This window comes from Limulus polyphemus, unplaced genomic scaffold (genome assembly GCF_000517525.1).
Source record: "Limulus polyphemus unplaced genomic scaffold, Limulus_polyphemus-2.1.2 Scaffold1176, whole genome shotgun sequence".
NCBI lineage: Eukaryota > Metazoa > Arthropoda > Merostomata > Xiphosura > Limulidae > Limulus > Limulus polyphemus.
Genome location: NW_013666786.1, coordinates 62129 through 76581, shown reverse-complemented (window position 1 = coordinate 76581; position 14453 = coordinate 62129). Strand labels below are relative to the sequence as shown.

Sequence of the window (14453 nt, the reverse complement as noted above, 5' to 3'; positions counted from 1 at the left end):
CTATCTTCCGTCACAAAAATCTATCTTTTGAATTTTCTTGAAAACAATCACTTATTAATCATGTTTCTTTTCAGTTTACAATTTTTCCCAAATTTAAGGACTAGTTTTACTTTACATATTTGGTTTTACCCACTTGCATGTTTAACACATAAATTTAACCTATGATTCAAAACTACAATAAAATATTTTCTTATATGAAATAGAGCAGAGCAATTTACTTTATTAACTATGAACAACTATTATGTAATTGTTGTCATGTAATCTTACCAATTAATCAAAATTATTAACAAACTGATTAACAAGAATTAGCGTTTCTAATTATTATTCTTTTTGATTACTCCAACAATTGATTAACCAAAATTCCAATGATACTGAATGTCACAAAAACAATAATTTACTCATTATTATTAATTTTTTCAATTATTTCAGCAATCAATTAATTTGAATAACATCGACTATAAAAGAATAATCAACTAATCAGAATTAGGGATTGACACCAAACTTGCCTGCCATGTCTTTTAAAGCAAAGGCTTCTAAGGCTATCTGCCAATCTCTCTAATATTTAACTGCTGACTAGAAGGAAGACAACTGGCTGGCAGCACATGCTGCCAACTTTTGTGTTGTTGTTTTTTCTTGTACATACCATGGTTTGAGGAACACTGGACTAATCAATTACTCATCGATCAATGGGACCATAATCAATTAGCAAATACCACTAATAACCCAGCTCTAAGATGAAATATTATGATTTCAATAACAAAAAAAAAAAGTCTATGAAAATGCAATTACTCTATGTAACAGAACCATAAGTTTAATCGAAAAATTTTCACTGAAAGAAAAAAATGACTGCTATTACAAAACACTAGTCATTTTGTAACAATAAGAAACAGAACAGCTATTACATAAAAATTTATAAGAGAGTAAAAAAAACATTCATTGAAATAAAATTTACTCAACTACATATCAAAAATAAAATTACTTTAACAGAAAAAAAAAGGGTGTAGCAAGATTCAATGAATTGGTAAAATATGGTCAACAAGTATTTTGTTTACATTTTTCTCTTAACACTACTGCACAAGCAACACAATATTAAAATTGATGAAATCAAAACTGACAACTTGTTTGGATGAAAAAATAGAACTCTAATGTTTTCCAATTAAATTTAGCTTTTACAATATAAAAACATACAAAATTTTTATTAGCTGACCTTTACATGTTTACTTGAAAAGTTTAAATATAGTGTTGACAACTTTTGTATAAAATATCACTAAATGTAGCAAAATTATGTTAGCAACCACTGAAAAATGAAATAAATCATTTATTCATTTTTTGAAACTCTTATTTTATTAAAAATATTTACATCATTTGAAAAGCATTTAATAATATAAAATATTTTACACTAAACTAGTTGTATCAAAAAAAAAGTTGAGTGGAAAAGGATTGAAATAAGTATACTTGCTTAGTAACAGCTAATTTTAAGTTTGAAACTAAAGCTAGCAATGAAAGAACTAAAAAAAATATATGCATTTAACAAATGATTATTACAATATAGAGTTAAAAACACTATAAAACTGCCACAACAATGTAAAAAGTCATAGCTCATATAAAGAACTGACAAATTTTTCATAACATAAGTAGCTTTGTCTTCAAAAGAAAATTGATCATATTAATTCATTTATTTTTAGGACAAACAGAGGCCATTGTGATCATAGTCTATCAAGAAAGCACTAGGCAAACTATTATATTAAAAACAAGAAGCATGAGAGCTTACACTTTTTGTCATCTTTACTGGTGTATTTGTCTTTTTTACTGTCTGCTTCTGAGAAGTTCCAGTCACTTCTTCAATTTCAGCTTCTTCTTTCAGTGACTGTAAATTTGGACCTAAGTACAAAAATATGTATACATATATTTTCTTACATAAACCTTTCATAACCAAATGCAAAGAAAAAAAGAACAGTCCTCAAAACTAAGTTGACATGTATTCTACAGTACATTTGAAAATTTTAAGAATATCAAAAATTATAATTATTGTTTTTTTACCTAACTAAGTTTTCATGGGTTTATTCTTATAAGCAGAATTCTTAACAAATCTGCATTATAGCTCTGCATTACAAATAGGTGAAAATAATGCTGGGATTACAAAATAAAGAATATGCATAGCTTGATATTAACTGTTGAATCCACTTTTCCATTCAGGCAATTTAAATTACACTTGCCCAAGACTGATACTTAGTTACCCAAAGATTTTAATGAAAATTTAAGCCTTTACTAAATTAGTGAATAATTACTCAAAACATTATTATATTGATTTATTACAAAGGAAAATGAGCTTTCAAACTATCCAATCTCTAGGACATATTGCTTGTTAAAAATTGTGAAGATCTCTGAAATGCTTTTACATTTTTGACAAGTCATGCATACCAATCCATTCTTGGTGCCTATCAGTCCAACAAACTCTCTTCTTCCATGACTATGATGTCTCTTCTCCATTTCTTCCCATATTCCTTCTTTATATTATATCTAATCACATTTCAATTTGAATTTCTTATGAAAATTTGCTAATTGTGATTTTATTTTTAAAAACTAAAACAAGATACGAAATTTGTGAAAGCAATCAAGCCACATCTAACAAGAGTGAGCATGCACCAACTAATACTGGCAATAAAACACCAATAAAGCTGCTTGAAATTGCCAGAGTTACACAACATCATGGAGACAAAGCAGAGAGAATAAAATGTTCAAAGAAAAATGTACAAGAACAGGAGTTAACCCAAATAAATTTCATTTGAGTGATTGAGCAAGAATATAGAGAAACTGAGTTATCTGAATGATGGTTATACTTGTCCCAGGCAATCTGGAAACCATTAATGTCAAGCTCTGATATGATGTTTCAAACATAAAATAATGAAAAACTTATTCATTCAGGTTGTTATATATGTTGTAGGAGTCAGCTTCTGCAAATTATCAGATAGTTCAAAGGAACAAGAACTTACTTGTTGATTCATGTCTTGGAAGCTGAACATTTCCTGCTGAAGCCATGGTTAAAAAAGCTTTTGTCTTGGCTGCAAAATCTGGATTTTCTGAAAATTGTGAATTAAACTGAATTTAAAATTAAATGAAGTTAATGAAAATAACAGAAGAAGTATGCACTGTTGAAAACAAAATAAGTATATTTTATAATGACATATTTCAAACATTAACAACCACATAGTAAACATAAGCTAATGATTTAAGTAAGACTTAAAAGTCATTTTATGTTAGTCTTATTACACTTAATATTAATGAAAGTAATCATAAAAACTCAAGAAGTTTGGCATTCAAGTCATAATTATAGCTTAGTTAGTTAGAGCATCAACCCATGTCATGAGTTCAAACCTTTCTCATTTTTAGTGTCATATTTTTTTATAGAAACATTATTTTGGATTTCATAAGCAAGTAATCACAAGCCCATGTGAAGAATAAAAATATTCTTAAATCAACGTTTGTCACACAGTTATTATATTTTGCTGTCTGATCATGAATAAATAAATAATAATTAGTATTTTTTAAGTCATATATACATAATATCCCTAACAACCCACTTTATCACTACACTTCCCAAAATGTTGGTATAGTGTTTTCACCAGATACTAAATAGTCAACAAAGTCCTTTGGTTGAACAGTGTATTATATATTTAAACAGTCTCATTAGTTTCACATGATGTTGGAAAATAAAAGCAAATGTAAAATAAATATTAAATTATGAAAAAGTAAACAAAATAAAGAATGAGCAGGATACAAGAATGGTTCATGTAATAAGTACATATGAATATTCATATTGTAATTATCTCTATCTAGTGTCTACAACTGCTATTTTTTTTTTCTAGATCCAAAACAGTCTTGAATTTTCTAGATATGCTCATTGGTTCTTTAATTCTTATCCTGTAGATTTTAGAAATGGCCAGTAAACAAAGAAATACATACAGATCTGTCAATTGCAGTGCACATACCAATCTCTAAGACTTAGTTGACAACTGCTATCAATGGTATGAATAGTGATTCAGTGATAACTTCTGTGTTCACTGATTACCATTAGTTATTTAAAATAGTCCTGTAGAATTAATATGAAGGACTACAATTGCTGGTCAAAATTAGCTTTTCTCTTATCATTATAAATTTAAGCTTAATTTTAGATCCACTGATAATTACTTATAATCTGAAACAGTAAGATCTATAAGTAGTCTGATGGAGTCAGACACATCTGTGTTTTTTTGTGATTGCTAGAAATTGAAGGCGTGGCTATGGGCCCTATCCTTGCTAGCCTTTTTTTTTGTGTGTTTCCATAAAATAGTTTCCATTTGTGTTCCTTAAATTCCTTTAAAAAACTACTACTGAGGATGATTGACTATTCTTGTATATGTGTCACTGAAGTTAACATTTTCCTTACCTGAAAATGTATTTCCAATAGATACTTACCCCTTTTCACACAATAGCTATTCCTTGGATGTCTGCCTTTGTGATGTTGCAAGTCATTAGCCTTGAGCTATCTCCCATGTAACACGTTATAAGGTGAACTTTACTAGAGCATGATGTAATCATCATGTGACAGTAGGGAACAAATCTCCATATGCAGTTGAGCCCCATAAACACTTTCACTTGAAATTCACATTATTCTCACATGAGGCAAGAATAGCATGCACTGATATTGGGGTGGAAGGGAGGAAAGGTGCAAAAAGGTAAATATTAATCAGAAATACATTCTCACGTAAGGAAAATGTTAACTTCCGAAAAGATATACCTACCTCTCTGCAAACAGTAGCTAAAATCTCACAATGATTTGGTGGAGGAACTGGGGCAGTTGCAAAACCCGAGATGAGCTACCTTTGGAGAAGGCAACTGAGGGGGAAAGCCTATGAAGTGTGACACCCTATAGTGGGGGCTTAATACTCATGGGAGACTGCATCTGCTCTTAGTTGGGTTATACTTTTCACCCAGATGGAAATATGAAAGAAGAAAGGCAATTTAAGCTCATGCACCACAGGAATGAGCAGAAATAGACATGACCAGCCAAGCATTTGTACACCACAGATACACTAGACATAAGGTTTAGTGTGGCTAGGGCAATGGTCAGATTGTACAATTTGGTATGCATTCTGTTTTACAATATACCTTACATAAAAAGGAATGGACAAAGTTCCTTCCTTTCATGTGAATTTAACACTCTGCCCCATTTGACTGGTCAAAACACTGTCATATTGTATGATAAAGGATGACCTGCACTACACTGACATGGATACCCCTGCCCTACTTCCCACTGCATTGTGCTGCTCTTTCGTACACTCTCCAAAGGGATTGCAAAACTGGTGAGGATCTCTCAAAGTCAACCACCCCAGCATCTGGGAAATGAGAGTGGCAAGGGTCTCCCATGCTCCATTAGTAAGATACAGGAGAGATGCCCAAACCTGATCAGACCTGACCACGACAAAGATCTATTACTGGAGAAATTGCAATGGGTTAATGTGAAACCTAATTTGAAAAGGTGGCATGCTTAAGTTAGGGAAGTGGACAGACACCCCACTGGTGCTGGCTTTCTCCGTAATAGTCCATGGAAGGTATGTTCTGGAAAGGATGATTAAATATGTATATATACCCTCAACAGTGGGCACTTTAGGAGCCAAGGCAGATGGGTTTAACACTTTTCATTCCTTTGGCTCTATGTAGGTTTAGGAGAAGTAAGTGAACCCTGTGAGACAACTCCAGCCACCAGATGGGTTCCAAAAGTCAATGAGAGAACAGTATAAACAGGTACAGGCAAAGAAATAAAAGAAGCACTTACTTGTTAGATAGGGTAATTAAAGGGAGGCAATATCCTGAGGAAGATGAAACTTCCAGATGGTGGAGGTAACTGAAGACAAAGGTGTTGAGTGTTGTCCACATTCCAGCCTGGAGGATCTTGTCCAAGGGTTGTTGAAAGTCCAAAGACAGAGAAAGAGTCAAGTGGCAGATTTGATGGGATGAGACATGATACAGCCTATGAGCATCTCTATCTAGGGAGAACAGACGATCCAGATGAGCTGATAAATCCATCCAGTAAGTATAAAGGAGAAAGGATACTTGGAAGGAGAGGGGTCCAATGGTAAGAATAAATTATTGGAGAAACCCCAAAATGGAGATGTGCGTGCCAAGTAACACCTGATTGCTTGACTGGACACAAAAGACATTCAGTGTCAGTATGATTATAGAGGGCCAAGATCAACAGAAGAGATATGGGAGGAAAGGTATGATCTCTTTCCCGAGCCACTCAAGCCTTAGGAAGAAACAAGCAGTTAGGAAATAATATTGAGGAAGATCTGTGAAACAAATTATGGGAGGCATCTAATGCTTAAAGATTAGGTCTGCAATGACCACAAGCAAGAACAAGAATGAAACAGGTTTTAAGAGATAGTATGATGGTCCAGTGGTAAAGAGTGATAGATGGACCAGTGATGAAAAAAGGGTCACTTTCATTGATAGACAGAATAGAAGGGTGACACAAATGGGATAAAAAAAGAACTACATGGTCAGAGAAACTTGACTGCCAAACAAGGAACCAAACAAATCCCACATTTGAAGATGAAGGGATGACACTCCCATGTGAAAGAGACATATGAGGTTAGAGCAGGAGTGATCTAAATTGAGGCAAAGGAAAAGATATCCTGGAAGCCAGTCAGTGAAGAACAAGAAACAAACACTGATCTGGCCAAAATGGTGCTACCAACAGAACTCAACAAGGAGTGTCCTGAATCAACACCAGGATATGTGGGAGAATGTGAAGATGAGGATACACACAGAGAAAGATGAGACCAGTCTTAGCTGAAGGCATCTACAGCTAGAAATGCTGGGTGAAGAACTGGTGACCAGAAGAGAAGAAGTTTGGTATTAAGAGGAATGGCAAAAGCACCAATCATTGGCATGCCCATCTGGGAAAACATCTAACGAAATATCAGAGGATGGAATGACTACTCTGTAAGAAGAAGCTTTACTGATCAAGAGAGTCAATTCACCATCAAGTTCAAAGCCCCTGAGACATGAAGGGCTGTCAGAAGAACTCGATGTGAGTGGGCCCAAAACAAAAAGTCCCAACATGTAGAGCAAATATCTCTGGAGCATATCCCACCATGAAGAATGATATGGGAAATGGTGACAGAGTTGTCAGAGTAGATCATAACCAAGTGATCCACAAGACAATGTAGGAAACACAAAAAAGCCTAATGCATAGCCAGAAGTTCCCAGAACATTCATGTGGAAAATACGCTACACAGAAGACCAAACCATGGCCATGGAGTCATTCAGAGATGTCCCAACATGCAAGAGATACATCAGTGAAAAAATCCATATAGGAGGCAGCAGTGGGATGTCAACCATAGTTTTGGCATGATCCATCCCCCCAAGACAGATCTTTGAGACGAGAAAGTGGCAGCAAAACAAAAGGGGACAGAGGGTCATAGAGATTTTCCATTGGTAACTTAAAGTCCATTGTAGAAGCCTTATGTGAACCAGGCCTAGAGTGACAAGCTCTTCTAGACATGCAAGAATCACCAAGTGAGATAGAACCTTTGGCAGGAAGTATATGAGAGGCAAGAGTGGAGGTGACTAGAAACTCCATGCTCCACAGATGAATGGCTGAGCTCAACTGAGTCAAGAACTGAAAGACTCCATGGTGGACCAAATACTGAATCAGAGTCACAAATGAAACTTGGGCAGTCAACCCAGACAAGCTGCCTTTTGGAGGAGAAATGATGTGACCAAGAAAGAAGCTTCCTGAGAAGAGGAAAGGAGGTGCCAGTTGTTCAAGAAATAATAGAAATCAAGTCCAAGACTGTGAACTTGGACTTCAAATGCTCCCACAACTCAGTTGAAAACATAGAGTCACAATGAACCTGAAAATAAGAGCTCAAAACTGGTACACTGAATCCCAGTGAATGAAACAACATGAGTTTCGGTTATCCGATTATGGAGAAAGGTGTATGAGATGTCAGCCTCAGTCATCCATAGTCCAGGGAAAAGGACTAACAGAGAGAAAGAAACCTCTCCATCTTGAACCAAAACACCACTAAATGAGGGTTGAAAGAGGAAAGATCAATGGCAGAACACTAGTCCCCACTGTTTCTGGATACAACAAAAGAGATCCAATGGTCTATGAACAGAAAGACTAGGTATAAAGGGAGGGTGTTACTGACAGAATGTGCAACAGCCAATCCAATGGGAGGGGAAACAGCAAGAAGAACAGTAGAAAGACCAGAAATGGGAAAAGAGGGGGGGGGGAGTAGTCACAGGGTCAAAAAATGGAAGAGAACTCACAAGGATGTGAGAGACAAGAAACCAAAGAGGAAAGAGAATACTGGTGTTGGAAAGCCTCAGCCCAAGTTTCCAAACAATTAGGTACACCCCCAAAGACTTCAGGGCAAAGATAATGAGTCAAACAGTGGTCAAGAAGGTAAGAAAATGGGCATGATAAACAGTAGAGAGAAAAACATCACAACCAGAAGGTCCCAACAACACAGGAACCAAGTTAGCAGGGACAAGGCAGAAGACAAAACCTTGACTAAGGTATTGGAAAAGGACCAACTGCACATCCCCAGAGAAACTATGGGGATCACAGTGTAAGGCTTCAGATCAGAAATGAAGAGAGAATAGGTAACAAGGGAGAAGGGAAAATTTAGTACTATAATGTGTTACTAGAGTTAGAAGTCAGGCCCCCAAGAAGTTAGAAGGGACTCCAGAGATAGGCAATTCAAGAACTGAAAATAATTCATGGTAAAGGAATCCTGGAGTCGAGGAGAATGAGACATTTGAAAGTGTAAACAATTCTGATCTAAGAACATATATGTCTGGAAAAGGAGGAAAACCAAATAACCATGAGTGTGAGACTTATGTTGTAAGTAATGAGAATAATCAAAGTACACTAAAGAAAGAGAAAATAAAGAACAAACCTGAGAAATCAAATCCACAGAGAGATTTGGAACATTGTCCTCAACATGTAAAGAAAAAAACCTAATGAATAGGAAGTTGAAGCAAGGAATGCATCAAAGAATCCATAACACAATGAACTTTGGCAATAATGTCTTCAACAGTCAATGAGCCTCCAGTGGCCACAGACAAAGTAAGGGCAGTGTTAGCAACATTGTCAGAAAGAAAACCTTTTAGTTATTTAGTGTAGCTTTAAATCAAAGTTAAAACAATCTAAGAGGAAACCTAAATAAAGTTAACATTGTGAAAAGGTAGAGTAATTCTCATGAAATTTATTACATTTAAACTCAAAGAAACATGTCCATTAAAGACAGTGCCGAAGATAAGAAAGAAGTTAATTTTAAGTGCAAGTGCTTATGAAAATCTACTGTACATAGAGGATGTTCCACCCTTCTATTGGTGGATAGCTATTATTGCATGATGATTACAAAATGTATTAGCACAGTTCATATCAAAACATGTGATTTAAGTGAGAGATAGTTCAAGGCTAGTGTTGTGAGCAAAATCTTAACAGCAGGCATGTGAGAAATAGCTGCTGCTTACTTCTCTGTACACAATAGCTAGAATCCCACACTGATGTGGTGGAGTGGCCAGTACAAAAAAGAAAACCTAGATGAACTCCCTTCAGAGAAGGCGTCAGAAGGGGAAAGCCCATGGAGCATGACACCCAATAGCAAGGGATTACTAGAGGGATAACACTCATTGGAGACCACATCCTTCTCAGGTAGGGTATACTCTTCACCCAGGTGGAAGTATGAAGGAAGGAAGGCAAAAATAAGCTAATGTATCACAGGGAAAGGTGAAAAATACATGACCAATAAAGCTTTTACACACAACAAGTCAGATGGTCATGCATTACACTAATACAGACACCCTTGAATTACTTCCCACCACATTATGCTACCCACTCAGACTCTCTTTGAAGGGATGGCACAACTGGTGAGGAACTCTCCAAGTCAACTAGACTTAAGACTTAACCACTGTAAAGATCTTTTACTGAAAAGAGTGCAATGGGTTACAATTAACTCTCTCACTATGAGCTCTGTCAAATCAGCCAAATTGATAACCTCAAATTTACCTTTATAATTTCCATACTATAACTACTAATATGTTTTGTGTGTCTTCATATAATTTAGTAAGCTTTCAGTAATCATTAAGTCATCTGTTGACAAAAAAATCAGAATTTTTAATGAATATATGGAAACAAAGTGTTGATGGTTTCAAGTGCAAGGTGATTTTCATGTTAAGATTAAAAATACTTTTTACATCTGGAAAATCTCAAATTTCATTTGCATAATCTCTAAAAACCTCCTAAATAAATTTCAAACAATTTTTTCCATAAAACGTTACATTTTATCTACTCTACTTCTACCCATGACTGATCAGTTTGACCACCCCTGAAACCACCAAAAAAAAATTGAAATAAATCTAAATTATCCTTTCTTTCTTTCTAGAATATCTTCAAATTGTAACATGAAACTAGATTTGTTTACCCTAAATAGCTTTAAACTTGTAACATTATACATGTTTATACTTAAATTTTATTGTTTTATTGCCCTTTAAACCATGTCTAACTAATATTCGCACCATATAAGTTGTAACTCACTTGGCAAATGTGTAGCTTATGTTACCCCTATTGAATTACATACCTTGCAAGCATACCTCATGAAATTTTTATATTATTATTCATTATTTTAACCTAAAAGTAACTAATTTTTACATTTTAGTTACTTTTATAACAATAAGTAAAGAATACACATGAAAAACAAGAAATAAAGTACTTGCCTGGGTCTTCTTTTTTTGCTGTTAAATGTCGAGGAAACTTAACCCGACCTTTTATAAACTAATGGTACTACTATACTAAATTGCTTATTTAATTAACTAATGTACTAAAGAACATAGAATAATAGCATGCAAACAGCAGACAATGTCCCATAACTATCACAATTTTTCTAGCTATCTAACTATGCAACAAGAGCCTTAAAAATTCAGCTAAGCTCGTTAACATGTTTTTCATAGAAATAAACTTTGAACTGGAAGTGAAATAGATAATTCTCTGTACAGAAGATTTAATTAAATAATGTACTAAAGAACATAGAATAATAACATGCAAACAGCAGACAATGTCCCATAACTGCTTTCTAACTATGCAACAAGAGCCTTAAACATTCATCTAAGCTCGTTAACATGTTTTGTATAGAAATAAAGTTTGAACTGGAAGTGAAATAGATAATTCTCTGTATAGAAAACAACATAGTATAATACTTCATTTGATACATTAAAATCTTGGTTTTCTATCGGTTATAAATAACATAGTATTAAACATAAGAGAGAACTACTGACAAATCCTGTAAGAGTGGATGTGGCAAGTGGGCATATCAAGAGGGGTCTGATTTTTCTATTTGATGTCTCTTAAAAATTATGCTTTGCCCAAGTGATGGCAACATTATAATAAAAAATTTCATACATCTTGGAGGGGTGTCAAATAAGTTAGAGAAGAGGGGATTACCAGAGAAAAAAATGTCAATTTTTTAATACTACCTTATAAAATTAAGAACTTAAAACATATATAATATTAAAACCTGGATTATTAACTCCATTTTTATGTCAAATTTATTCATGCTATCAGAAATGGCACCCTATGGGTAGCTGTTTGTGCTAGTAATTACTAAATGTAGTATTAAACTGTAATGTTTTTATATATTAAAAGTGGTATCATTTATTGAAAAAAACGATTGTTTTTTTAAGAACTCCAGTTTCTAAAAACTACCTTTGAAAATTACATTGTCAGATATAAAAGACTGTTTAGCATAGGTAGTATTATTAATTTATTTATTTTGTGATTGTAATTCACTGATGTCGAGGCTATAGAGATTTCTAGAAAGACTAAGTGATAGACATATAAATAGCTGTGACCAGACGAGCAGAATGAGACTGAAAGTAAGTCATGTGAAAGACAAGTTCAGTCAGAGAAAATCTAGAAAACATAAAGTTAACGAAGCTGGGAGTGAATGGCCTAATGGTTGATATTTTAGAGTGAGATTAACAGTTTGAAAGAGATATGGAAAATAACTTGTCTTATCAAAGGGTGTTCTAAGCTAATTGAGCCCACCTTTGTGGACTTTGACAAAAGGCAGACGATTATTGGAAATATGAAAAGCAGACAATTACTGGAAGTTTGGGATACAACTGCAGTAACTTACACAACAGTGTAAGTGAATTATACACGGATACTACTGCGATAAAAACAGAGAAAAATAGTTTGGTTCGTCAACTTAATTCTAAAGCAATTGAATTGACCTAAATGGACTTTTGACAAGAAGAAGAGAACTGTATAGTGTTTAAGATACAACTCTGATCTCCATGGTGTAAAGAATTTTTGTATGTACATTTAACTTGTTTCGAATATATATATATTATTTTACAAACAAGTGGAGTGCATGTTGTTTGTTTATTGTCGATTATCGCCAACAAGGCACAGACACCTACTATAAAAGAATCCTTAGCCCAACACACCCATATATTTACATTACTATATATACTACTAAAAAGTAGTTCTTGACATACATCAATAAAGATATAATCAAACATTCACATACAGTTCTAATGAAAGTGATGTTCTTGTTGTGAGGAGAGTATAGTTGATGATGTCATTTTAAAGAATTTTTGACAGTTCAACCTTAAAAATTGTAGTGACTACTGAGAATGTATTTTGGAGCTTAATTAAACTTCAAATGGTTGAAGTTATCAATAAATGTGCCATGAAAAAAATCACAATCTCTTTTCCATTTTTTATTTGAACAAGTGGAAAATAAAAATGTGGACTGATCTTGTGGCTCATACACAATTGATACATAGCATTATATGATCATTGTAAGAGACATACTGTTGAGGTTCATTGCCTAAATTCATCATTCACTCGAGGCATAAGTTCGAAGTCTTTTGTTATCACTCTACACATTTTGAACTAAACCAAACAAGTTTTTCAACCATAGGTCAACCATAAAGTGACTGTGTTTGAAAGTTTTCGTTTGTAAAGATAGGAATTTTAAATTCAGTTTTCGAAAGATTTTTTTTAAATTCGCCTTATTAAAAAATGCTCCTAATTGTACCTTTATTGCATAAGTAATGATAAACTTTCCAACATTTAAAAAAGGAAAAAAGAAATGACAACTTTAAGTACATCATGATAAAGAAAACTCGCATCGTGCTGGTTGAATTATTTATAATTTATCACCTTCTAGTTCAACAAACATGCTTTTATCAAATGTGTTTCAAATCTCAACACTTACACTGTGTCACTTTTGACATTTGTCTAAAATCACGAAATATTAGCTTTTACTGCCAATAAAGATGTATACACTCTCCTGCTAGTTACAGGTGCAATGGGCAGTTGGTTACAACAATTGCCCACCCTCATGATTCTTGTTTATCAACCATTTGCTTCCTACTCAAAAAACTCAAACTTTCTAGTTTTCTCATTCAGAAGCAACCTAACCAGTCAGCAATCACATTTGTCGAGCCACAACTAACTTTAAAGGAACATCTTGGAATTATGCATATTCATAAGTAACAGGACTGTTAAATGATAAAATGTAATGTTCCACAGCTGTCCAATAGGTTAGGTATTTTGTAAATATTTGTATATACCTTTTTACCATTTTCAACTTCTAGTGACATCTCCGACAGTCACATGTGAAATTTGAACAAAAGACCAAAAAACCCTCTGGAAAGTAATGGGACATTCCAACTTCCCAATCACTCTGTTGTCCTGCACTCTTCAGCAACCTCCCCAAACAATGAGCTAATACACAGTGAGGTACTAATGGGGAGCCACATGGCATATTGTCCCAAGAACTTCACCACGTCGATCCCCATGTAAATTAGCTCTGTGGATAGGGTGCTGTTAGTGATTGTTTGCTAATGTATGGTCCATAAGGTTCATGATGTGCAGAGCATTGTTTTTCAACCTTTCATTCAGTATATCAACTTATGTAAATAAATGAGAAACAGACAGATTGTTTGAGATGATGATATATTTCATGGTTAATAATGTTTCATGTCGAAAAAAAAACGAAAAAGTACAGGGTCGCAATTGTAGGAATACTTACAAATCAGAAGATTGTTGTTGTGAATAGTGAATAAAGTGGTCTGGGTGGTGTTATTTTTAATTTCTCAGGAATCGGTTTTTCGTGATGGGAAATTTGACAAATTATACTGGGTAAAACACTACTTAATATAATATAATAACTTTAAATGAGCACAAAATAACAACTTTAAAACATTTTCCCATCTATTTCATTACTTAATTTCACCAAGCATAGCAAGAAAGGCCAAACAAGGGCTACTATCATCCCTGGGGTTAAGGAGGAGCTACCTAACATCTGTGGCCTCTTTGACTTACTGCTGTCTGAACCAGCCAGCTCTGCTGAAGAAGAAAAAGAATTCAGCATGATGAAGATGTT

General features: G+C 34.2%; 1 protein-coding gene across 1 annotated transcript in view; it reads right to left on the bottom strand.

Annotated features, from left to right (window-relative positions):
- The window catches only part of LOC106462471 (protein kinase C-binding protein 1-like), an 82587-nt gene that overhangs the window by 61249 nt on the left and 6885 nt on the right, over window positions 1-14453 (bottom strand). Inside the window, exons 3-4 of the mRNA XM_022389744.1 lie at window positions 2994-3080; window positions 1772-1881 (exon numbers count right to left, since the gene is read on the bottom strand). Coding sequence (XP_022245452.1) covers window positions 1772-1881; window positions 2994-3080 — 197 coding nt within the window. The remainder of the gene's footprint in view (window positions 1-1771; window positions 1882-2993; window positions 3081-14453) is intronic.